The 25647-nt window shown below is 36.7% G+C and overlaps 1 protein-coding gene across 1 annotated transcript in view; it reads left to right on the top strand.

The window, feature by feature from the left end:
* The first annotated feature begins 1834 nt into the window (after nt 1-1834).
* Nucleotides 1835-25647, top strand: part of IL3RA (interleukin 3 receptor subunit alpha) — a 44315-nt gene continuing 20502 nt past the window's right edge. Inside the window, exons 1-8 of the mRNA XM_044669283.1 lie at nt 1835-2006; nt 2695-2825; nt 4271-4391; nt 4697-4826; nt 4918-5099; nt 18414-18538; nt 22166-22192; nt 25005-25122. Of these exons, the coding sequence (XP_044525218.1) occupies nt 1835-2006; nt 2695-2825; nt 4271-4391; nt 4697-4826; nt 4918-5099; nt 18414-18538; nt 22166-22192; nt 25005-25122 (1006 nt within the window). The remainder of the gene's footprint in view (nt 2007-2694; nt 2826-4270; nt 4392-4696; nt 4827-4917; nt 5100-18413; nt 18539-22165; nt 22193-25004; nt 25123-25647) is intronic.

Genomic DNA, 25647 nt, shown 5'->3' with positions numbered 1-25647 from the left:
GGAAGATCTGGACTCAAAATTGGACTGGATACTTCCTTGCTGTGTGACCCTGGGCAAGTCCTAATTGCCTAGCCCAGTGATGGTGAACTATTGGCATGGTTGCCAAAGATGGCATGCAGAGCACTCTCTGTGGGTACACTGCCTTCTCCTCCCACCCCACACAGAGTTCATTACTAGAAAGGCAAAGGGACTCTAGTGGAGCTGCTCTCTTCCCCTTCTCCACCATGCCTGATGACATTTTTTCACATCCCTTACCCCTCTGCCCAAAGGGGGTAAGATGGGAGGCTCATAACATTCATGTGGTACTTTAAGGTTTTCAAAGTGCTTTACAAATATTATCTCATTTTATTCTCACAACCACCCTGGGATATAGGTTCTATTATTATCCTTATCTTGTAGATAAGGAAATTGTGGCTAAGATAAGTCAAGTGATTTGCCCAGGGTCAAAGCTAACAAGTATCTCAGATTGGATTTGAACTCCAGACTTCCTAACTCCAGATCTAATTACAAGGTTTGTATTTTGTTTTGTTTTCACTGGGGGGGAAGGGAATGCTTGTTCATTTTTTGTTGTTGTTGTTATTTTATTAAATAGTTCCTTACTACTACAGCTCATAATCAGATTGATTAGGGAGATTTCTCAGACTCTGTTCATATACAACCATTTCTTCTATCTGACTCCTTCTTTGCCTAATTCTAGAATCTAGCTAGAGCTATGTGGAATGACTTTCCTCTATCACTCTTTACCAACCCATGCCTATTGTACCACTCACCTATATACACAGATACATGTATAGGATATATAAACAGGGGTGCTATACGCATCACACCTCTGACATCAAATGCCATTATAATATCGACAGTGTTCTAACATGGTGACCCCTGTCTCTTCTGTAAGGAAGGTTTTTGTTTTGTTTTGTTTTGAAATTTCTTTTCCAGGGCCTTTCTTCATTTTTAATTTACTTAGTTTAGCTGGCTTTTTCTGATTTTTTTTTCCTACTATAGTCATTTTGTTTATGTGGTTGGTTTTTTTTTGTTTGTTTTGTTTTTCACTCTGATCAATTCATAGAAATCTCACTTATCTTGGAGGGAAGGGAGAGAAAGTAGGACAAATTATACTTTTTCCACCTGAGAGAATTAGTATCAGTGGGAGGGAGTTGTAAAGAGACAAATTTTATATCTTTTTAAGAAGAAAAAAGACTTCCTATTATTTATAGCTATTCAAAATTGAATATGTTAGGGGCAGCTAGGTACTCACTGGATTGAGAACCAGGCCTAGAGACAAGAGGTCTTTGGTTCAAATCTGGCCTTAGACACTTCCTGGCTATATGTCCCTGGGCAAGTCATTTAACTCCCAGTGCCTAGCCTTTACTGATTTTCTCTCTTGAAATCAATACACAGTATTGAGTCTAAGATGGAGGGTAAGGTTAAAAAAAAAAAAAAAAAGTCTGTTAAGTGACTCAGCAGTCTGCCAGGGAGCACCAATATGATCACACACTACAAATGGGAGTTTGCCTTTATATAATAAATTCTGCAGGAATTAGGTGAAGGAGAAGCTAAGTAATTTCCTGACTGTTGTGCCAGAAATGAGCAACTTACCAGGCTCTCATGGCATCAGAAGCCTCTACTCTCTTATCAAGAAGCCCCCAGTTCAATCAACCCAATCACTGGCACCATGTTGGCAGGCTTCCGTCAGCATGCAGGCCCCCTGACAGAGCAGTGTCACCTGATGCACTTCCAGCCCCCTAATAAGAAGAATAAGCACAAGCACAGAGTCATGCCCACAGAACCAACAGTCCAAAGCACTCCATATGGGCAAGTTCCCAGGCCAGCCTCAATGGTAGCCTCCACTAACAAGACCACTGGACAACAGTTCTTCACAGTTTCTCCTATACTGAACCTGTCAACAGAAGCAGCCATGAAGGCTAAAGGACACACTGCCCTTGATGCATTCCCCTGTCGTTGGGGGGAGAATGCAGACCAGCTCTGGCTAGGGGCTAATGAGATCGGTTCATTAGGGGTGGGGAGGGCAATGACCATAGAAGGCACAGACCAGTTGGCTCTCCAGTGGAGCCACTTCTCCCTTCCTGAGAAGCCCTCTCTCTATGTTTTTCTGAAGCTTGTCTTCTTTAAGGTTTATACTGGTTTCTTAAAAATTAAATATTTAGTATTAACTGTAAGATGGAAGTTATGGGTGAAAAAAAATTTTTTTTAACAACTTAGTCTGGCATTCAAGGTCATCCACAGCCTGATTTCCTTCAAATTTCCCAGATTTGTGACATCTTACTTCCCTTCTCTACCTACTAACTAACATGTGTTATTGACTTATTTCTCTGAACATTTCTTGTACCTTCTCACCCCCAGTTTTCTGCACTATGCCTTCTACATGAAATCTGGCCTTTCTGCTCAACCTTTAAATTCTTCCCCATCTTTTACATTTCATCCAATACCACTCCCTCCATTAAGCCTTCTTTGGAACCCCTCCCAATCAGAAATGAAATTCCTTCCAATGAATTTTGCACAATGTTTGAACTTGAAAAGTCATTACTATTTTGCTTTTTAATTATTTGTGTACATGTTATCAGTCCTGCTCTCAGGGCAGAAATTGTGTACCCTCCTCCAGATGACTTCTTCACATAGTATGTACTTTCTTAATACTAGTTGGATTGAATTTATGTTATTGTTGAAAATTTTCAGCTTCAGGTTCACCAATTGAAAACATAACTATAGACTTGAAGAAAATGGAGCTAAGATGGACCAATGTGGAGAATGTGGAAATCATCGACTGTTCTGTTAAAGTCCTCTCAAAAAAGAAATATACAACACCGGTAAAAATGATTAATACATATACATAAATATTGTCTATTCAAATTATGTAAATATATATACATGTGTATGTGTGTGGAGAGGTGTGGCAGGGGGTGTGTAGTAGGGTACCACATCCGCAGAGGACACATTCCAAAACCTACCACAGAAGTCTGAAGTGGCAAACCTAAGCAAACACCTCCTGACCCCCATGTCCATATGCTCTATCTCCCTACTCTTGCTCCTTTCTCAGTGCTCCACATCCTCCTTCATCCTTCCACAAAAAACAAACAAACAAACAAACAAATAAATGGATAGATAGATAGATAGATAGATAGATAGATAGATAGATAAATAGATAAATAAATAAATAAATAAAAAGTGAAAGTAGAAGCAGAAGAGATTGTCCCTGGGACAGAACACTTCACAGGCTGACATCTAGTGCTATGGTTGATGTTCTCATATTATGATTTTAAAAGTACTTTGTGTATAATCACATTATTTGATCCTTTTTTTATAACCGTTATCTTGTATTGGTTCTAAGGCAGAAGAGTGGTAAGAGCTAGGCAATGGGGTTTGAAGTGACTAGCCCAGGGTCACACTGCTGGGATGTGTCTGAGGTAAGATTTAAACCCAGTACCCCCCATCTCTGTGCCTGGCTCTCTATCCACTGAGTCACCTAGCTGCTCCCCCATATTATTTGATCTTGACAATAGTCTTGTGCAATTTATGGTGCAAAGTATTATTTTCATTTTTTCAATGAGAAAATTGAAGTATAGAAATGTGATAGATCTGAGGAAAACCTGAGATCAGTTCTGACCTTTAGACAAGTAATTTACTTCTGTTTGCCTCAGTTTTCTCAATTATAAAATGGGGATAATAATAGCACTTATGTTAAAAAGTTATTGTGAGGATTAGATGAGGTAATAGTTGCAAAAAAGGGCTTAGCACAATGGCTGACACCCAATAGGAGTTATATAAATGCTAATCCCCTTTCTCCAGTGTCATATACTTAGTAGTAAGTGACTGTCAGAACTCCATCCTATATGCTTTGCCAAGTCCAATGATCCTTCCAATACAACATAGAAAAGCATTCAGAGAAGCAAGATACCTTAGTTCTTTTTTTTTTTTTTTTAATATTTTTAAACCCTTAACTTCTGTATATTAGTTCCTTGGTGGAAGAGTGGTAAGGGTAGGCAATGGGGGTCAAGTGACTTGCCCAGGGTCACACAGCTGGGAAGTGTCTGAGGCCAGATTTGAACCTAGGACCTCCCATCTCTAGGCCTGGCTCTCAATCCACTGAGCTACCCAGCTGCCCCCTATACCTTAGTTCTTAACAGTAACAGAGCTGTGGCATATCACAAGTAGAAGGAACCTTGGAGATTGTCTAAACTAATTTCCTCATTTTATTGTCCTCTTTCATGATCAATTAGCTAATGATTATATGATTTCTCATTTTTGTTTTTAGGCAAAAGAGAACAAGACTTGTGAACTCTCTGGATTCCACAGTTGGTGCCATGGGGCAGAGTTTCAAATAAACGGATTTGCTGGGAAAAGTTTTTCAAAAATATTCCATCTTCCCCAAAGAGGTTAAATAGAACTGTGTTTAAAGTATTTTGTGCCTTCTCATCACACTCAAAACTAAATTTTGTTGCCAGGCCTAGAGACAGGAGGTCCTAGGTTCCAATCTGGCCTCAAACACTTCCTAGCTGTGTGACCTTGGGCAAGTCACTTAACCCTCATCATCTAGCCCTTACCACTTTTCTGCCTTGGAACCAATACACAGTATTGATTCTAAGATGGAAGGTAAAGATTAAAAAAAAAAACCAAAAACACTAAATTCTGTTTGCATACAAATGTTCAAATATGTTTTCTCTCATTTCTGTCTTCCTAGGTAAAGAAGGAAACACTGAAGAAAAAGTAACCTGTCAGGTTTATGAAGCAAAATTCATGAACTGCAATTGGACAGTAAGGAAAATTCCAAGAGACATCAATTATCGATTTTTTTACTCATCAGAAGAAGGGTAGGTTTAGGTCTTAGAGGGAAGCCCCTTCACAGTTCTGTCATACAACAAAATTTTTGAATCTTTCACAGAAATAATTTGGCTTTTGCAGGAAATTTGTGGATAAAGAATGTCCATGGTACAAAAAGGATTCTAAAGGAAGAAATGTTGGGTGTCATTTTGATGACATTTCAGGATTTGAGTACTCTAAGTTGTATCATGTCCTAGTGAATGGAACCAGCAATGGCACAGAAGTCCAGTGTAACGATGACTATATTATATTAAATGATATTGGTGAGAAAAATCTGTTTTTACACATCCATGAATCAATGAGTGATATATATGCCATCTTCTTTTTTGTATTGATTAGATAAATGGTTTGGCTCTGAACCATCTCATAAAATGTATTTCAAGTGCTTCTGTTTCCAGCCTGATTTTTGGTACGACTGAATAAGATGTAACTTTGTTGATATGGCAATTGTTTCTTTTTTTTTATTTAACAAAGTTATTTACAATTCTACTCTACTTTTCCAACCTATGTTACAGGTATGCACAAAATTTACATTGTTTACACTATTATACATTTGTACAAGCATTAGTTCTGCATATCGATGTTAACCAGACAAGAAAATTGCTTGATTTTCGTATGGGGTTAAAATCTTATGGAACTTGCAACAAATATATATATGTATTTTGTATTTTCACAATCTTCAGACACGCACTTATTTACATGAGATCTTAACTAGATATTAGTTTTGTGTTGTGTTTTGTGTTCTCTTTATGTACTGTGCATGCAAAATACACACCCTTGTTTTCAAAGTTGTCAATTTTCTTCAAGTTGTCTGTAGATTTCTCTTGTATCTTGATGCTATGTACTGTGGTTGCATTTTCCTTAAAGTGTGAGGTTAATTTCTGTTTTTGTGCTATCTCCTCACCAGTCTTACGTAAACCATTTCCTTTTGTCCTCTTCTTTGTGCAACTGTCCATTTTTACAAAGTTCAAAGTTCAAAAGTTTTTTCACAATGTCTTTTCAAGTACTCTTTCCTTGCATCTTCCTTCCTGGCGATTTTCCCAATTTCCTTTTCTTTTCTTGATTCTTTTCCCTTTCTCTGTTTCTCCATCACATGTTGTCTGTTGTCATACATGTTGTTGGACAGGCTCTCTGGTCTGGATGCAGGAACAGTGTGGATTGTGATGCTTTATCAGTGATATCAGTCAATTGTTTGTGTGTGTTTATGTTATATACACTTTCAGATGTTTTGCAGTGATTTTATGTTTTACAATGATTTTGAATTTCAATTCTCAGTTCTCAGCACTTTCTGTAATTTGTCTATCTTGAACTGTTTCTGGGTGTTCTGCATTTCTATGTTTCTCTTCAGGTTTCACATGGGTCACATGGAACCATGAATCTTTTCCTTCTACTTTTATACATGTTGGGCTAGTGAGCAAAATTTGATAGGGTCCTAACCATTTGAGGTCTGTTACTGATTTTCTTGGGAAGTTTTTTTATGTACACTATGTCTCCTGGTTTTAAATTATGCAAGTCATAATCAAGAGGAACTCTCTGTTGAATCAAACCCAGTTCGTGGAGTTCTATGAGTCCTTATTGCAGGGCCTGGATATATTTATGCAGTTCACAATCTGTGCCCAGCATTGAGTTCTGTGAGTCCTTGTTGCAGGGCCTGGATATATTTATGCAGTTCACAATCTGTGCCCAGCATTGAGACATATGGAGTTTTGTAAGCTCTCCCTTGCCAAATAGGTCGGCCATATAACATTTCAAATGGGGAAAGATGTAAGTCCCCACTAGGTTTGCTTCTCAGATACCATAACACTATTGGCAAAGCATCTGTCCATTTTAGGTGAGTTTCTGGACAGACTTTGCCAATAAGTGTCTTTATTTCTCTGTTGAATCTTTCCTCCTGCCCAACGCTTTCTGAGTGATAAATGGTGTGATAATTCCCTTTTATTCCTAGATTCTTGTGGACTTTTGGAGTATTGCATGAGTAAAAGGACTCCCTCTGTCTGAGCCAATACTATTGGGTATGCCAAATCTAGGAATTATTTCTTTCAGTAGGGATTTTATCAAAAATGCTGCGTTGTTCTTTTTGGTAGGGAAAACCTCTAGCCACCTTGTCAATTGGTCAATTATGACAACTGCATATTTGAATCCTCTATCTTTGGGCATGCATATATAGTCTATTTGCAAGCATTCAAATGGAGTGTACAGCAAAGGTCAGCCTCCAAGACCTTTTTTTCTACAAACTCCCTGATTGAACTGCAAACAGATCTTGCATTTTTGGCAAACTCATATGGCATGGGGGAAATTCCAGGTGCTAACCAGAAACATCATACAGAATCAATTAATGCCTTGGTGCCATAATGCTCTTTTTCATGAATGGCATTGCACACTGGGTAGTATAGAGCTTTTGGCAAGATGGGTTTGCCTAGCTCAGAGAACCATATGCTATTCATTAGTTTGGCCCCTAAATTTTTCTTCCAGTCCTGAACTTCCTTCGGGCTTTGGCTTGTTTTAAATTGTCCTCTTCCCACAAGGGTGAAATTCAGAACATGGATAGGGCCAAATCTAGCTCTATACTTTGCTGTTATGTCTGCTCTGTGGTTCCCTAATGATGTGCTATCTTCCCCAAGAGTGTGGCCCTGGCAGTGAATGACTGCTACTTCTTTAAGTAGTTGTACTGCTTCTAGAAGTTGCAGAGTAATGTCCCCATATGCAATTTGTTTTCCTCATGATGTTATGAATCCCCTATGTTTCCAGATTTGTCCAATGGCATGTAGGACTGTAAAAACGTATCTGGAATCCGTGAAAATGTTTATTCATTTGCCTTTCCCAACTTGAAGAGCTCTTGTTAGACTTAAGATTTCTGCCCCTTGTGCACTCATTGTTTTTGGCAAAGATGCATACCATAAGTGTATCTGTTTGAGTTACAACAGCTGCTCCCATGGATTGTTCCCCTTTAAACATGTATGAAGAACCATCTGTGTACATATTTAGGTCTACATTTTATAGGGGAGTGTCTATCGAATCCTACCTAGGCTTTTTCACTAGTTCTAATGTTTCTTTGCAGCTGTGTACTGTTTCTCCTTTCATTGGAAGATCTGGGATCAGAGTGGCTGGGTTAAGCTCTTTGCAACATTTCAAGGTTATGTTCTCATTTCCTAATAACACAATTTCATATTGGGATAGCTGTTGAGAGGTAAAGGCTTGTAAATTGCTGTTTTTTAACATGGTTTCTATTTGATGTGGGGAGTACACTATTAGCTTGCATCCAAGAACCAATTCAGATTACTTTTTTATCACGAGGGCAACTGTGGCGATTGCTCAGAGGCACTGAGCCATTCCTCTGGCCACCACATCTAACTGAGATCTATAATAAGCCATGAGTCTGAATTGTTGTCCTAGAGTTTGTACCAATACTCTATAAGCTACTCCTTTGTCCTCATGGACAAAAAGATGAAATTCTTTGGAGTAATCTGGAATTCCAAGAGTGGACAATATAATTATTGCAGTTTTCTGTTTTTCTGTTGCATGGACATGTTCTCTTGTGAGTTTCAGAGGTTCTAAGACTGTTTTCCTGGTTAAATCTGTTAGAAATTTATATATAAGACTGTACCCAGGAACCCATTGTCTATAGAACCCTGTCACTCCTAAGATTGCACGTAGTTGTTTTTTGGTTGTTGGATTACACAGCTTTTGAATGGCTGCTACCCTTTTCTTGGAAATTTTTCTCATGCCATTTTCCAAGACAAACCCTAGGTACTCTACCCTTTGTATTAACAACTGCAATTTGGCTTTTGATACCTTGTGCCCTCTCTTGCAGAGTTCTTATAAAAGGATTTTACTATCTCTTTGACACACTTTTGAGTTTGGGGACGTTAAAAGTATATCATCGACATAGTGTAACAGTTTGCTTTCTTTGAATTTGATGGTTTCCAGGTCCCTTTTTAGGATGTGGCAGAACAATGATCCGGCATCACAGAATCCTTGTGACATTCTTTGACATGTGAGCTGAGCATTTTTCCAGGTGAAGGCAAAGATCTTTTGACAGTACTTATCGAGGGATATGGAAAAATAGGCACTACTGAGGTTAATGCCAGTAAACCATCTGTGATTGCTAGGGATTTCAGAGATTATAGCAGAGGGGCTTGGAATCACTGCATGGCATGTCTTTATAATGTTGTTTATTGCCCTCACATCCTGGATGAATCTCCACTGAATTTTTCCTTGGGCATCTAATTTTGCTTTTTTGATGGGTAGGATAGGGGTATCATACTCTTAGATAGTTGGCACCAGTACGTTTTGATCAAGGAGACTTTGTATGATTGGTGTTATACCCTCAACAGCTACTTTATTCAATCTATACTATGGTATCCTTGGTGGGGGGTACCCTCTTTGACTTCTATCATCACGGGAGTTGCTGATTTTAAAATCCCTACATCTGTGAAGGGTTTTGCCCAAACCTCTTCAGGAATATCTTTGGGGATTTCAAAGATAGTTCCTTCATTGAGTTCTTTCTCATCATCCTCCAATTGCCCAAGGAATAGCAATGGATGATGTTTAGGAGATTGCTTTGGTAGATGTAGGAAGATTTGCCCTGATTGGTCGCATTGTATAGTTGCCCCTATTTTGCACCAAAAAATCTCACCCCAAAAAGTTCAAGGGACATTCAGGAATTAAGAGAAAAGTATGGTCTATGGTGAAAGGACCTAGCTTTACCATCTTTGATTTCAATTTTGGGACTCTCTGTGTTTACCCAGTTGCCCCTTTCACTTGGACAGAACCTATGATGGTACGGTTCTCTGGTGATGATTTGAGAACAGAATGAGTAGCACTCGTATCAATAAGAGCAGGGTAAATTTCATTCTCTACTTTAATCATTACTTGTGGTTTATTATTTTCTGTCTCTTGATTTACTTGTATCTTTGGAGCCTCTATCTCTGTATATCCCATGTCCCCTTCCTGTTGTAAAGTGACTACTGTTTGTTTTGGCTTTGGATCCTTAGATTGCAATGCATTTGTTTCCCTTACCTTGTTGTTTCTGTACTGCATTAGTTGTTATCTTGATTGTTACCCTGGCTGGGCTATATTATCTTATGGATTGATTCATTGTTCTGTGTGAATAATTCCTCTATTTGGTTATCTCTTAAGCATTTAGAGTTCTCTCCAGGTGGAGACATTCCTGAAGTAACACAAGCTTGTAAGTTTGGAAGTTTTTGAATCAAGGTTTTTCTCAGAGATTTTTTTGGCTTAAAGTCTTTTACTTTTGGGTTTAAGTTTAGATGTCCTAGTATGTCAATGCAATTCTTTTCTCTGTTAATCTTTTTATGTGCCAACTCTCTTGGAAGTTTGCTTGTGTCAGTGCTTAAGGATAATGCTCTTTCTTTCCCAATGGTCTTTATTGTAAGTTGCTTTTCAGTTTCTCTCATATCACTGCCTGTCTGTGTGTGAAACTGCTCAGAACACTTATTTAAGCTTATCTCTTGAATTGTTGCATTTGGATTTGTCATTAGTTGATTTTTTTGTGTGTGTATGTTCTGTCTTTATGCTATGATCTTGTATATCTGGAATGTTCTTGTCATTAAGTGTTGAAGATTTTAAGTTTAAATCTGTTGTCACTGGTACTTGGCAAGTTGCAATTTCCCTATCATTTGTTAGTCCTATAGTCATTTTGTTTGGTTTAAAGTCTGGTGTAAATGCATATGTATTTTCCTCCTTTCTCTTTGAATCATTGTCTTTTATCCCATAAATTCTGCTTTTGATTTCTATTACATCCCTGATCAATTTGATTTTCTTCTTCTATTTGATCCCTAGATTTAATGTTTGCTTTTCCATCTCCATAGAGTGTATTTCCATGCCCAAGTCTCTTATATCATGGTTTTTATGTCTTTTCCCATTGCCACACCTCTTGGGATTTCCCTTATCTTCTTGGGCTATTTCCTGGCATCATAAGTTATCATGTTTTCCCATTAGCACTTGGGAATAATGTGGTTTTTCACCCTACGCTATGTATTTTTGCATAGTCTGTAGGTTGGAAGCATACTGACTAGATGATGCACAATTGTGATCACAACATTTTTTTTTCTCTTGTGAGTGTTGTATCTAGAATTTGTGTATGTATTATTGTAATTGCTTCTTTTGTTGTTATTGCTGTTAAGTTGGGCTTTGGGGTGACAAAATTTCACTATATGCCCTATTTCCCCATGAAGAAAACACCTTATATTATTATTAAAGCTATTGCTAGTTTGTCTGGGTTGTTATTACTGAGGTTTGGCTTTGTATACATGCAGGCCTGGCAGGTTTTTTTATTTCCTCTATTTCTTTTTGTTTGATGGTAGATTTAACCTCTTTTAATTGCTCCTTTAAATCTTTTATTATATAATCTTTTTCCCTAATGGATTCTTTGGCTTCCTGATTTCCCGAGTGAACATATGCAGCAGTTTTACACAGGTCTTCCAAACTTAATGATTCCCATCCCAGACAATGCAAATTAAAGTTTGTCTTAATTGGTAGGGAACTGCCCTTAATAAACTGCCTCCTTATGTGCTGCAAGTTGGGTTCATTTAAGTTTTGGAACCCTAAAATTGTTTCCCCAGCTTCGACAAACCTATCTAAATATGTTCAGGGGTGCTCATTTATCTCCTGTCTTAACTTTTTGAATTTTTCCCAGGAATTGGGATGCTTAGGAAAGGATTTCATAGCTTCTACAAGATCTTCCCTAGCTCTTCTTAGGTATACTAGGTTTTGATGACTGTTTAATTCTATATCTTCATAATATTGTGGCCAAAATGTTAAGTTTGTGTTCCTACAAGTCTCCTCAATAAATTGTGCTTTCTCTGCTGGTGTAAATAATTCAGAAAAACTTCAGAAAAAAGAATTTCAGTGCCTGAGAATGTGGGATCAAAAAGTCTTAATGCTCTCTTAAATTCTTTTATGGCCTTGAAGGGATTTTTTTTTAAAGGCAGGCATTTGTTGTTTTAGAGTATCTAGATCTGCAGTAATGAATGACTTATGTCTTTTTATATGGAGAAATCCAGAATCTGGCTTCAAAATTGTGTAGTCAATAATTGATAATATTGGTACTGTTGGTGTTGTTGCCCCTTCCTCTATATTCTTTTCTGTGTCTGTATGTTCCTCAGTTGTTTGCATTGCTATTTCTATTTTGTTCCCTACTGTGATCCCTTTTCCCCCTTTCAATTGAGCATTCTCTTCAAGTAACTTTGTTATCTCCTTTCTTAATGTCATTATCAATACAGTGCTATCATCCTTGTGTCCTAGAAATTTGTGCACTAAATTCTTTAAGAACTAATAGAAGTAGAGGAATGAGATGATGACTGCAATTGTGGTTGGTATGAAAGCAAACACCCAGCCTATTTCTAGCTTCAACCATCGGCAAGACTCATATATTTCTATGATTCCCATTATATAGCCTGGGATCACTACCATCCAGAAATTATAAATCATAGTTGAAAAGTTGTATAGTAATATAAGGATTCCCATCATGGTACAAATTTTTTTCCCCATTGATGCTTCCATTGTACCAGTTTGAATGCAAAATTTCTATGGTACTGTGCCTTTAAATTTTTTTAGCTTGTCTAAGTTTGTCCCCTTTGTTATGCTATAGATAGGAGAACAATGGCTGCTGTCTGTGTTTTTTTTTGTTTTTTTTTTTAAACCCTTAACTTCTGTGTATTGACTTATAGGTGGAAGAGTGGTAAGGGTAGGCAATGGGGGTCAAGTGACTTGCCCAGGGTCACACAGCTGGGAAGTGTCTGAGGCCGGATTTGAACCTAGGACCTCCCATCTCTAGGCCTGGCTCTCAATCCACTGAGCTACCCAGATGGCCCCCCCCCTTTTTTTTTTCAGAACTATTTAGGTACTTTACCTAAGTTGGTTCTGCCAAATCTGTAAGAATAAAAAGAGCCAGATCCCAATGTTTGATAGAAGGGAGATAGAGAAAGTCTATGAAGTGAGTCTCTCTTCTAGCTCTCCCCTGGGGCAGAATATACACTGGGAGACTTTAAGGGGGTGTAACTCCAAAACTGGGTGACCTGGATGGTCATGCCACCCCACAGGAATTGGGAGTGAGGCTTCCCTATAAGACGAGGTATGTGGTACCCCAATCCAATTCTGAATGAGGATGGGGTTCACACAAACCTTCCCCTGATCAGTTAATTTCACAACAGGTGGTCTGGCTTCAAGGTGGAGGCAGCCAGACCAAACTGTGGTTCCCCTCTCCCTTGTAGTCTCTCAGACACTCTGGAATGCTATCTGACTGATGAATGGCTTTTATTATTCACAATTCAGGGATTGGGGAGAGGGGTGAAGGGCAGAGGGATTTTGGGGTGCCCTCTTCTCCCTCTGTTTCTATTTCTATTTCCTATTTCTATCCTTTTCTATAATTGTAAGTTAGACTGGAAAGGGTGTCTCAGCAAGGTTGAGTAATGGTTGAAGGAGACTAAGAAATTGCTCCCAAAATGGAGTTCAAAAACTGAGCTGACTATATGGTTGAAGTCTTGATGGGTGAGATGCGATAGAATAGCTTCTATCAGGGAATCAGGGTTTCGATTTCCACTAGAAGATACTCAGGAAAAGCCCTCAGGACTAGATCTGAGCTGGGATGTCCGCCTCCCCCCCCTCCACCCAGTCCTCCACTGGAAGACCTCCTCTTCTCTCCTCTGGAGAATTTCACAGAAATCTCCTCTGGTCTCAACTGTCAGCAACTGTCAGCAACTGTCTATGGCTCCTTTTTGTCCCATCTCCCTTGCACAAATCCCATCTTTACAATAGTCATATAGTTTCTTATGATTCAGTAATATTCTACTCCATTCATATCCCAGTTTAACCATTTCTCAATCAGTGGATTCCTACTTAAATTTCCAGTACTTTGCTACTATAAAAGGTATTGCTATAAATATTTTGGTGATATGGGTCTTTTTTTAACTTGAGGCATATATTTAACAGTGAAACACTGTTTAGCATAAAGGAAAACAGTAGAGGGAATGAAGGGGAAAACCAAAAACATGAGAAAATCAGTCAGTCAATAAGAACTTATTAATAAATACCTTCTATGTGTCAGGTACTTCTGGGGATGCAAATTAGCAATTCACTAGTAACTTCTAGTCTTAGAATCTTCTTTAGTAAGATTAGAACATTCCCTGGGGTACTGAGAAGCTAAATAATATGACTATGGATACATCAAGATGGTACAGAGAATAGACTCCCAGACCTGAAGTCATTTAGATCTGAGTTCAAATCCAGCCTCAGACTTTTGTGTGTGATCCTGGGCAAGTCATTTTGCATTATCTTCTCATCTGTAAAATGGGGACTCCATGTAAATTGATTCAATTATGTCTAAATGTTCTCAAAAGAAGAATGGGAGGGGCAGAGGCATATGCTAGGAAAGAAGAAGAGGAAGAAGAAAATAGGAGAAATTATCTTGATTTTAAGTGAATTCTTATCCCCAAAACTTGATTCTATATTTTTTTTTCAAATATAAGGTTACTCAAATCTTTTATTACTATTTTTGTATGTCTACTCTGTTGCACTGATCTACCTTTCACTTTCTATCTAATACTAGTTTTGATAATTACTATTTTATATTACAGTTCAAAATCTAGCACCATTAGACCTCCTTCCTTTATGTGTTTTTTCCATTAATTCATTTGATATTCTTGATTTTTTCTTCTCCCAAACGAATTTTATTATTATTTTTTCTAGCTCAATAAAATAATTTTTTGGTAATTTGATTGGGATGGCACTGAATAAGTAGATTTGTTTAGGTAAAAGAGTCATTTTAATTATATTGGCTCAGCCCAACTACAAACAGTTAATATGTCTCTAGTTATTTAAATCTGACTTTATTTGGGCAAAAAGCATTTATTTCATAATTATGTTCATGTAGATCTTGGATTTGTTTGGTCAAGTATGCTCCCAGGTGTTTATTCTGTCTGTGATTATTTCATTTGGGTATCTCTTTCTATATCTTCTTGTAGGACTTTATTAGTGATATATAAAAGTGTTTATGATTTATGTGGATTTATTTTATATCCTGCTACTTTGCTAAATTTATTGATATTTTTTACTAACTTCTTAGTTGAATCTCTAGTATTTTCCACATATACCATCATATAATCTGTGAAAAGAGATAGTTTTCTTACCTTTTTGCCCATTCTCATTCCTTTGATTTCTTTTCCTTCTTTTATTGCTATTGCTAAGACCTATACTAAATAATATTTGTGATAATGGGCATCCTTGTTTTGTTCCTAATTTTTTTGGAAAGGCTTCTAACTTAATCGTCATTACACATAATGCTTCTTATTTGTTTTAGATAGATGCTTCATATCATTGCAAGGAAAAAACCACTTATACCTACCCTTTCCAGTGTTTTTAATAGGAATGAATATTGTATTTTGTCAAAGGCTTTTTCTGAATAATGATATAATCATATGACTGTTACTCTTGTTATTGATATAATCAATTATGTAGATAGTTTTCCTTACATTAAATCTATATTCCTGTATGTATTTCCTGATATTAAATCCTGTATTCCTGGTATAAATTTTGTTTCATCACAATGTATAATCTTTGTGATATATTGTTGTAGTCTCCTACCTAGTATTTTATTTAGGATTTTTGCATATGTGATCATCAATGAAATTGGCCTAAAATTTTTTTCTCTATTTTCATTTTTCCTGGTTTAGGTATTAGCACCATATTTGTCTCATTAAAAGGAGTTTGGTAGGACTCCTTCTTTACCTATTATTTCATATCATTTATTTAATATTGGAATTACTTGATCTTGAAGTGTTCCATAGAATTCAATGAAATCAGTCTGGTCATGATGCTTTTTTTTTTTTTTTTAGTAAGTCCATTTATGGCCTATTCAATTTTCTTTTTCTAAAATAAATTTCCTTAGATATTCTATTTCTTCCTCTGATATTCTAGACATCTTATATTTTTGTAAGTATTCTTCCACTTCACTTACATTATAAAATTTGTTTTCATAGAGTTGAGCAAAATAACTCTTAATAATTATTTTAATTTCATCTTCATTGGTGGTATATTTACCCTTTTCATCTTTAATGATAGAGATTTGCTTTTCTTCTCTGTTTTAAAAATCATATTTGCAGGGGGCACCTGGGTGGCTCAGTGAATTGAGAGCCAAGCCTAGAGACAGGAGGTCCTAGGTTCAAATCTGGCCTCAGACGCTTCCCAGCTGTGTGACCCTGGGCAAGTCACTTGACCCCCATTGCCTACCCTTACCACTCTTCTGCCTTGGAACCAATACACAGTATTGACTCCAAAATGGAAGGTAAGGGTTTAAAAAAAAAAAATTATCAGGGAAAAAAAAGGGCCCAGTGTGGGTTGGTAGGCTGGTCACTTGCTAACAGTATAGGGCTGGCTGTTGGGGGCTGACAGTTGCTGACAGTTGGGGGTTGAGGGGTGGAGGTCAGTTGCTGGCAGTTGTAGTCTGTCAGTTGCTAACAGTTAGGGCTGGCAGTTCCCAGAAGTTGGTTGTTGGTCTTTGGGGATTGGTTGCTGGTGGTGTGTGTTGGTGATTAGTTGGTGGTTGATATTTAGTTGCTAGAATATAAAGGCAGGCCTGAGCTTACTGAGAGGGCTTTTGGCTTTAACCTTAAGAGGGCATTTTGCCTTTTTGGGTTTGGGGCTTTTGGTTTGAGCTGTTAGGTTTTTTGTTTTGTTTTGTTGTTTTGTTTTGTTTTTCCCTTCCTTGAACTTTTTGGAAGGTGGCTGGTCTTCACTGACAAACCTAATTGGGGTTGGATTAAACACTGATTGGGTTGGTTTTGATTGGGCTGGATTAGGTTGGAATTTTGTGGGGTGGTTATTAGTGGTAGTTATAGGTAGTTATAGGTAAATATAGGCAGTTTTAGATAGTAATTATAGTCAGTTATAAATAGCTATAGAATAACTAGTATAAACATTAGGAAATTTATTTCTCTACCTCTTTCCTATATTTCCCTCCTTTACTATATGCTTTTATTATATCTTGATAAAACTAAATTGTTAATTGTTAAAAGCTGCTAGAAGTTTTATTTTCTCTGGCTTAAAGGGATAATATTAATTTACAACTCTACTATATTCTCATTATTTATTAAAAGTTGCTCTCTTATTTTGTCAAGACCCCTATTTTAATCCTTACAATGTATGTTAATTGATTGATTCCTGGTTCTGTCTACATTCTGTATCAGTTTATGTAACTCTCCATATTTCTCTACTTTCTCCACATTTTATTTTTCTACTTGCTTGTTTTTTTTTTAACCCTTGTACTTCGGTGTATTGTCTCATAGGTGGAAGAGTGGTAAGGGTGGGCAATGGGGGTCAAATGACTTGCCCAGGGTCACACAGCTGGGAAGTGGCTGAGGCCGGGTTTGAACCTAGGACCTCCTGTCTCTAGGCCTGACTCTCACTCCACTGAGCTACCCAGCTGCCCCCTACTTGCTTGTTTTTAATTCATCATATTAACATGCCATAAATTGTTTATACATACCCCAACTTATAGACACTTATAGGATAAGCACTTAATAAATGCTTCTCAAAATAAAGTGACATGTGCTCCTCATACTAGCCTGCCATTCTGATAGAGCCAAACCCAGGCTGATAGAATTAGGACAATAGGCTGGCGCCTAGTGCACACTTTGTTTTGAATTGTACCTTTTTCAATTGAATCTAAAAAGTATTTGCATCAGGGCAGCTAAGTGACTCAGTGGTTAGAGGGAGACCTGAAGACAGGAGGTCCTAAGTTCAAATCTGACCTCATACACTTCTTAAATATGTGATCCTGGGCAACTTACTTTAAATCCCTTTTGCCTAACCCTTATCACTCTTCTACCTGAGAAACAGAACTTAAAATTGATTCGGAGGGCAGCTGGGTGGAACAGTGGATTGAGAGCCAGGCCTACAGATGGAAGGTCCTGCGTTCAAATCTGGCCTCAGACACTTCCTAGTTGTGTGACCCTGGGCAAGTCACTTAACCTCCATTGCCTAGCTTTTACTGCTCTTCTGCCTTAGAACAAATACACAGTATTGATTCTAAGACAGAAAGTAAGGGTTTAAAAAAAAGAATTTATTTAAAGACATAAAGTAAAGATTAAAAAAAATAGTTGAATTGGGTGTGTTTGAGTCCCACTTGAAACCTGAGCCTTAGTCTTTTGGTCATTTTGTATATTTTACTGAATATATACACATACACAGAGACACACACACATATGTATGTATGTACACATAAATATATATATGCATCTTTATGGTTGCATATAGTTATAATATAGTACATATGTTCTTTATATTATAGTTTGGACTACATATTGTTATAGCTAGTATATATATTTTTTTCTTTTATCCCAACATCTGAACAATCAAATTATCTTATTTCTACATTATACATGTTACAAAAAATATGCCAACTTATACTGAGATGGTTCCTTACTTTTAAGTTCCCTATACCAATGAAATCATAGGTCTATTTCCAATCCCTAGGTACTGCAGCAAGCAAATTCCAAGGTACTTATCATGAAAGTATTGACTTTCCCATCATCTGTCACAATGTTATGTTTTTGTTTCAGAAATAATTGAGCCACCAAATATCAACATAAACTGCAGAAATTTTAGTTGTTACATGCATTGGAGCCTGCCCAAATCAACACAATTATTCAAGCGTGAATTTGAATATCAGCTTGATATCCGAAAGGTAACTTTTTTGTCATTTCTTAAATCATACTCTGTTCTTTATACTGTGGGTCCTGAAGAATCTAATTCCCTCAGTCCAGCCACTTCTTTCTTGTTAGTCATTCTGTTATACCAGAACTTCCTCTAATTGAACAATTTTGCTTTCTTCTCTTTTCTTTATTATTTCCTTCTCTCTAAGGCTTAAGGATGTTCTTCTGTCTCCTTTTAAAATAGATATCAGCTATCAACAATGAGTTATTAATCACTGGGCAATGCAAAAAAAATGTTCCAACAGGAAAAAAATTGTACAAGAATAGTTCCTGTCACCTTAATAAATAACAGGTCTTCCTCTTTGAGTCAACTTTTTCTCTTCTTCCACACCTCGTAGTCTTTCTGCAACACCACTTTCAACCCATTTTCTCTAGTTTCTCTGATAGAGTGGGGGTTTTTTCTTGCCAAAGCCAACTTCTCTACTCATGCCCTTGATATTTCTCCTCTCCCATATCCCATGGGATTTTTCCCTTCAATCATTCCTTATTTTTACGTCATCATCAATCTCTCACTATCCATTGCCTCTTTCCTTTCTGCCTACAAAAATGCCTAGGTCTCTCTAGACCTTAAAAAACAAAATCCTTCAGCTGACCCTGCTGTTACCCTCAAGTTATCCTCCTAAACCTCTTATTCCTTTCACAAGGAATTCCTAAAAAATTCCTAAAAAAAGATGGTCTCATTTTCTCACCTTCTATTCATTTGTCTTACCTTTAATATCTGGCTTCCAACCCTATCACCACACTGAAACTGTGGCGAGTGATTTCTTACCAGCTAAATTCAATGACATTTTCTCTGTCCTATTATTCTAGTTGACTTCTGTGTAAAATAAGTTTGATTTATAGTTTATTCTTTTCTCCAGGATGAGCCGAAATATCATGTATATGTAAGTATATATATATATGTATATATACATATATATATATGTTTGTTTATTTAAATGTCACAAATCTATATATTTAGCCCTAATTAATCTCCTGACTTAGAGTTCCATATTACTTACTACCTACTTAGATGTCTTGTAGATATCTCAAACTCACCATTTCTAAAATGGGACTTATATTTAGGGGAAACCCTAAACCCATGGTGGAGAACCTATGGCATGCATGACAGAGGGGGCACTCAAAGCCCTTTCTGTGGGCACACCCACCATCACCCCAATACAGAGTTTGTTACTAGAAAGCCAGAGGGATACGATGTTGGACTGTTCCCCGCCCCTCTCCACAAGCACCTGAGAACATCATCTGTTCCTCTAAAAAGTTTGCCACCATGGTCCCAAAACATTCCTCTCCAAACTTCTCTACTTTTGTTGAGGAAATTGTTATCCTTCTAGTCATCCAGATTTGCAACCTCATAGCCTTTCTTTATTTTTCCCTATCTGTTTCCCCACATCCAATTAGTTATGAAGTCTTTTCTGCCTCCACAACATCTGTCTCTAACCTGGTTTAGTTCTTTGTCCTCTTTCATGTGGCTATTGAAATAGCCTTCAAATTGGTCTCTCTTCTTCCATTCTTTCCTCTCCTTTTTGGTCTATACTCCTCAATGGTCCTGTATCAATATGCCTAACCTACGACGCTGACTATGCCATTGCCCTACTCAAAAATCTTTAGATCATCCCTATGACCTTAAGGAGAAGACACAAAATTTTTAGCCTAGCATTTAAAGTTCTCTCTTAACAAGCAGGGTCTCATAGTGGTTAAAGTATTGAACTTGGAATCAGCAAGGAAAAATTCAAATCCTACCTCTGACATTTATTAGCTGTGTTGACTTTGGGAAAATTATTTAACCTCTCCAAGCCTCAGTTGACTCTACAGGGGTGCAGAATGTCTTATACTAACTATTCTTAACTTCTCAGTAAATATATATTTTTTAAAGTTCATTGAAGTCTAGATGACCAATAATCAAAAGGAAGTATATCATTTGGAGTACATGAATAAATAGTATTGGAAAATCAGTCTCTAAAGATTACCCCCAGAACCCTGAGAATCAGAGTAAAATGACCCTTTAGGGACCCTGTAGTAGGAATAAGTACATTAACTTAGAATGAGCAACTCCATTTTATTTTAAGTCACCATTTTGTGATTAGGTAGTTGCTATGTAAATTATTTTTCTGCAATAAGATAAGCACTTATATATATATATATAATTGTTTCATGTTCTGATGATATATTTATGTGTCCCCCAAATTTAGTAAACAATCTGCTAGTGACATTAGGAAACTAAAGATTTGATTGGTGGTTTCCAATCCTTATCAGATTAATTCTCATTTTACAGATGTAGAACCTGAGGTTAACAGAAATTAAATAACATGCCAAAGGCTACACAGCTATTAAGTAGCTGAGATGGGAATCAAGTTCAGGTCTTCCTGATTCCAGGTCCTGTGTTTTAGTCACCTAGATGCCTCCTTAACTATATCACTGTCATGATTCACATCTCATCAAATGTCAAGTCTACCTCCTCTCAAAATGATCTCTAGTTTCTCTAGTTTACTTAATTACCCATAACTTGTAATTTATATACAATATATATAGTATATAAATTAACATTTATATACAAAATTTATATATATATATATATATTAAATAATATTAATAAATACAAACTCTAGAGATCATGGATTTCATTGTGGTCCCTCTTCTGCTTCACTTTATCTTCTTTGAATGACTGGTCTTCTCCACTCATATTCTTCTTTGTCTGCTGTAACTATAACTCTGAGTGGCATCTGACTTGATAGATATTTTCTGACAGCTTTCTTTCTTCCCTTCCCTTCTTGGATAATGGCATGACTCTAAAATGGTGGATAACAGGGGCAGGATCTAAAAATATCTGATATGCTAAAAGTGTGGCCAAGTCTAATAAGACAAAATTTAACAAGGAACAATGTAACATTCTATATTTGGATTTGGATTCTGAACTGCAACAGAATATGGGAAGTATGTCTACCAAAAATTCATATGAATGGGGGGAAAGCTTGAGGTCTTAGTAGATAGTAAGTTCAATGAAAAATAAAACAAAACAAAAAAAGCCAGCATATTCAGTCTTAGGCTACATTAATAGAGAAATAGTTTCCAAAATGGCTTACTATCACATGTAGAGTATTGTGTTCAAAATTAGAAGTCTCTTTTAGGAAGGGCTCTAATAAACTCAATTATCAAGACACTATTGACCAGGATTGGGAAAGGGATTCTGAACATGACTCAATGTTTGGCTGAAGAAATTGGGTATGCAGAATATGAAGAAAATTCAGGGTCAACATGCTAACTACCTTCTAAGATTTCCTAGAGTAATGATAGAATTTAGAGTTGGAAGAACACTCTCTAGAGCAAGAAGAATTTGACTTGTGCTGTTTGACCCATGAGACCCCAAGCGCAGTGGCTACAACAGGCAAAACCTGGTCTGAAGAAAACAATTGACTCTTGAATTTTAGCCAACTCTTTTGTTACATTTTTTTTTTCTAAACAGTCAACCACATTTTCTAATTCTCACCAGAGGTTATATTGCTGCTCCCAGAAATGAGGAGAAAATAAGCGAGGGCATTTCCTAAGGAGATTACAATGCAAGCCACTTACTTGGTTTTACTTTTTTTTTTTTGTTTTTACAGGACAATGAGACGAGTTACAATTTAAAGGTGAGTTTAAGTATTGCTTTCTCTAATATCACTTCGGACTTTTCAAAACCAAAGCCAATGAGAATTTTGGAGAGCAACAAGTAACTCATGATACAATCAAATTGTATTAATTTAGTATTATTAATTAGAATGTTGGGTCAAAATAAAATCAGGCTTTTCTGGGAGGCCACAGCTGAGTAAATGGGAAACTGCCCTACAGATGCTTTTTTTTTTTTATAGTCCTTTATCACTATGCTTAGGCTAACTGAACTCTTATCTACTCTTTTTTATTGCCAATAGGTAGTTTTAATGAATAAAATCTCATTAGGTCTATTGTCTGATGCATGTGTTGTTCATAACTGTGGCTATATATATATATATGTACATATATATATAATAACATATAATTGCCTTTTATTAAATTCTAACTTCATTGTAGGGAATCCCTTCAATGCTTTAGTGATGGAAAAATTACTTGTTATAGCCTTAGAGAGTTGCCCCTCCCCCAAAATTAATCAATTTGCCCAGAATCATACAACCAGTTAATACCCAACTCTTCCTTGATTCCAATACTGATGTAGGACTCCATTCTTTCACTTTCCATTTACCCTAAGAAAAGTGAAAGGTAGCTTTAGATCTAGAAAATTGGAAAAAACAAGGGGCAGCTGGGTAGCTCAGTGGAGTGAGAGTCAGGCCTAGAGACAGGAGGTCCTAGGTTCAAACCCGGCCTCAGCCACTTCCCAGCTGTGTGACCCTGGGCAAGTCACTTGACCCCCATTGCCCACCCTTACCAATCTTCCACCTATGAGACAATACACCAAAGTAAAAGGGTTTCAAAAAAACAAAACAAAACAAAACAAAACAAAAAAACAATATGGGGAGGGGGCAGCTGGGTAGTTCAGTGGATTGAGAGTCAGACCTAGAGACAGGAGGTCCTAGGTTCAAATCTGGCCTCAGACACTTCCCAGCTGTGTGACCCTGGGCAAATCACTTGACCCCCATTGCCCACTCTTGCCACTCTTTCATCAAGGAGCTAATACACAAAAGTTAAGGATTAAAAAAAAAAAAAAAACCAATATGGGGAAATCTAAACAAAACTGGGTTTAGATCAACATCTCACACTCTATATCAAAATAAATTAAAAATGGGTAAATGACTTAAATATAATGAGAGAAATTATAAGCAAATTAGGGGAACATAGAATAGTATACCTGCCAGATCTATGGGTAAGAAAAGAACTTAAGACCAAGCAAAAGATAAAGAACATTATAAGATATAAAATATATAATTTTGATTATATTAAATTTAAAAGATTTTGTACAAACAAAACCAAAGCAACCAAAATTAGAAGGGAAGCAATAAACTGGGAGGAAACTTTTTATAACAAAAATCTCTGACAAAGGTCTAATTTCTCAAATTTATAAGGCACTAAGTTTAGTGTACCAGAAATCAAGCCATTCCCCAACTGACAAGTGGTCAAAAGATATGAATAGGCAGTTTTCAGATGAAGAAATCCAAACTATCAATAATCAGATGAAAAATTGTTCTAAATTCCTCCTGATCAGAGAAATGCAAATCAAAACAACTCTGAGGTACTATCTCACACCTTGCAGATTAGCCAATATGACAGTAAAAGAAAATAATAAATGTTGGAGGGAATACAGCAAAATTGGGACCCTAATGTGTTTTTTTAATTGATCCAGTCATTCTGGAAGGCAATATGGAATTGTGCCCAAAGGGCTTTAAAAGAATGCATACCCTTTGATCCAGCAATACCACTTCTAGGTCTGTCCTCCAAAGGGATAAAAAAACTCTGCATACTCTTTGACCCCACAAAGAATTTGAAATTGAGGGGATGCCCATCATTTGAGGAATAATGAAAAAATTGTGGCATATGATTGTGATAGAATACTATTAGATTATAAAATTATGAAAAGGATAGTTTCAGAAAAACTGGAAAATCTACATAAACTGATGAAAAGTGAGTTGAGCAGAGTTGAGGAGAATATTGTATATAATAACAGCAACATTGTAATGAGGGGGCAACTGGGTGACTTGGTGGATTGAGAGGTAGGCCTAGAGATGGGAGGTCCTAGGTTCAAATCTGGCCTCAGATACTTCCTAGCCGTGTGACCCTGGGCAAGTCACTTAACCCCCATTGCCTAACCCTTACCACTCTTCTGCCTTGGAGCCAATATACAGTATTGACACCAAGATGGAAGTTAAGGGTTTAAAAAAAAATTGTAATGATAATCAACTATGAAAGACAGCTACTCAGATCAATACAATGAACCATGATAATTCCAAAGGATTCATAATTTAAAATCCTATCCACCTCTAGAAAGAGAATTTATGACCTCTGAGTACAGGTTAAAGAATATTTTTTCTTCACTTTATTGTTCTTGATTTTTTTTTGGCAATATGCGGCTAATATGGAAATATATTTTGCATGACTTCATATGTATTATAGGTATCGTATTTCTCAATGGAGAGGGAAGGAGCTAAAGGGAGGGAGAAAATTTGAAAAGGAAAATAAAAATAAATAAGCTTAATCTGAATTATCAATATTTTATTCATCACTTTCTTAAATCTAGGCAAACAACCAAAGAATCAAGCCTTGATTTGCATAATTAGTTAATTTCTGAGATGTAAATATGATCACTTTGAAAATTTAAGAATTGACTCTCAGCAAGCTAGGTAGAACTGACTGTATATTTCTCATTCTGGAATCACAGAGCTCCTTATATATATATATATTTCTAACATGTGGAACATAAATTTCAGGGAATGTGTAGACAGATATTTTAAAAATTATTTTGTTTTTGTTTTCAAGATAGAAAATGTAAGAAATTATGTCTTCAAAAATGTTGTTGGAAAACATACTGTGAAAATAAGAGCTAAAAAACGTTTTAGTGGAAATTGGAGTGAATGGAGTAAGCCCCACGAATTTGGTAAGTGTACTACTCTTTAATTCTAATACATATGTGGAGGAGGGGTTATGAAATTGGATTGAAGCACATCCCATGAAGCTGACCATGACCACTTTGGCATATGAAGCATTATCACATCACTCTGTAGCCAAAGAGCTTAAGTCCAGCTCCATAGGAAGCCCTAATACAGTATCAGAGAAACGTCAGGATTGATGGATAAAGTGCTGGCCTTGGATTCAGGAATACCTGATTTCAAATCCTACTTTCTATACTTATTAGCTTTGGGATCATGAGCAAGTCAATTTCTCTGAACCCCAAACAACTCTCTATGGCTATATAAATTATCAATGTGATCTTCTTAAAAGATTTAGAGGCAAAATGGGCCTTAGAAAGGATACTATGTTTAGTGTAAGCAAGGAGACTACTAATAGGCTTTGGATGTTGCTTACTTTGGAAGATATCATTCCTAGTACTCTATACTTGAAAAATAACACAAAAATACCAAGTTGAAAACCCCACATCTAAGGAAAGAATAAGTTCCAAGAT

The sequence above is a fragment of the Gracilinanus agilis genome, chromosome 3 (assembly GCF_016433145.1).
Source record: "Gracilinanus agilis isolate LMUSP501 chromosome 3, AgileGrace, whole genome shotgun sequence".
Taxonomy (NCBI): domain Eukaryota; kingdom Metazoa; phylum Chordata; class Mammalia; order Didelphimorphia; family Didelphidae; genus Gracilinanus; species Gracilinanus agilis.
This window is presented reverse-complemented; position numbering and strand designations above follow the sequence as displayed.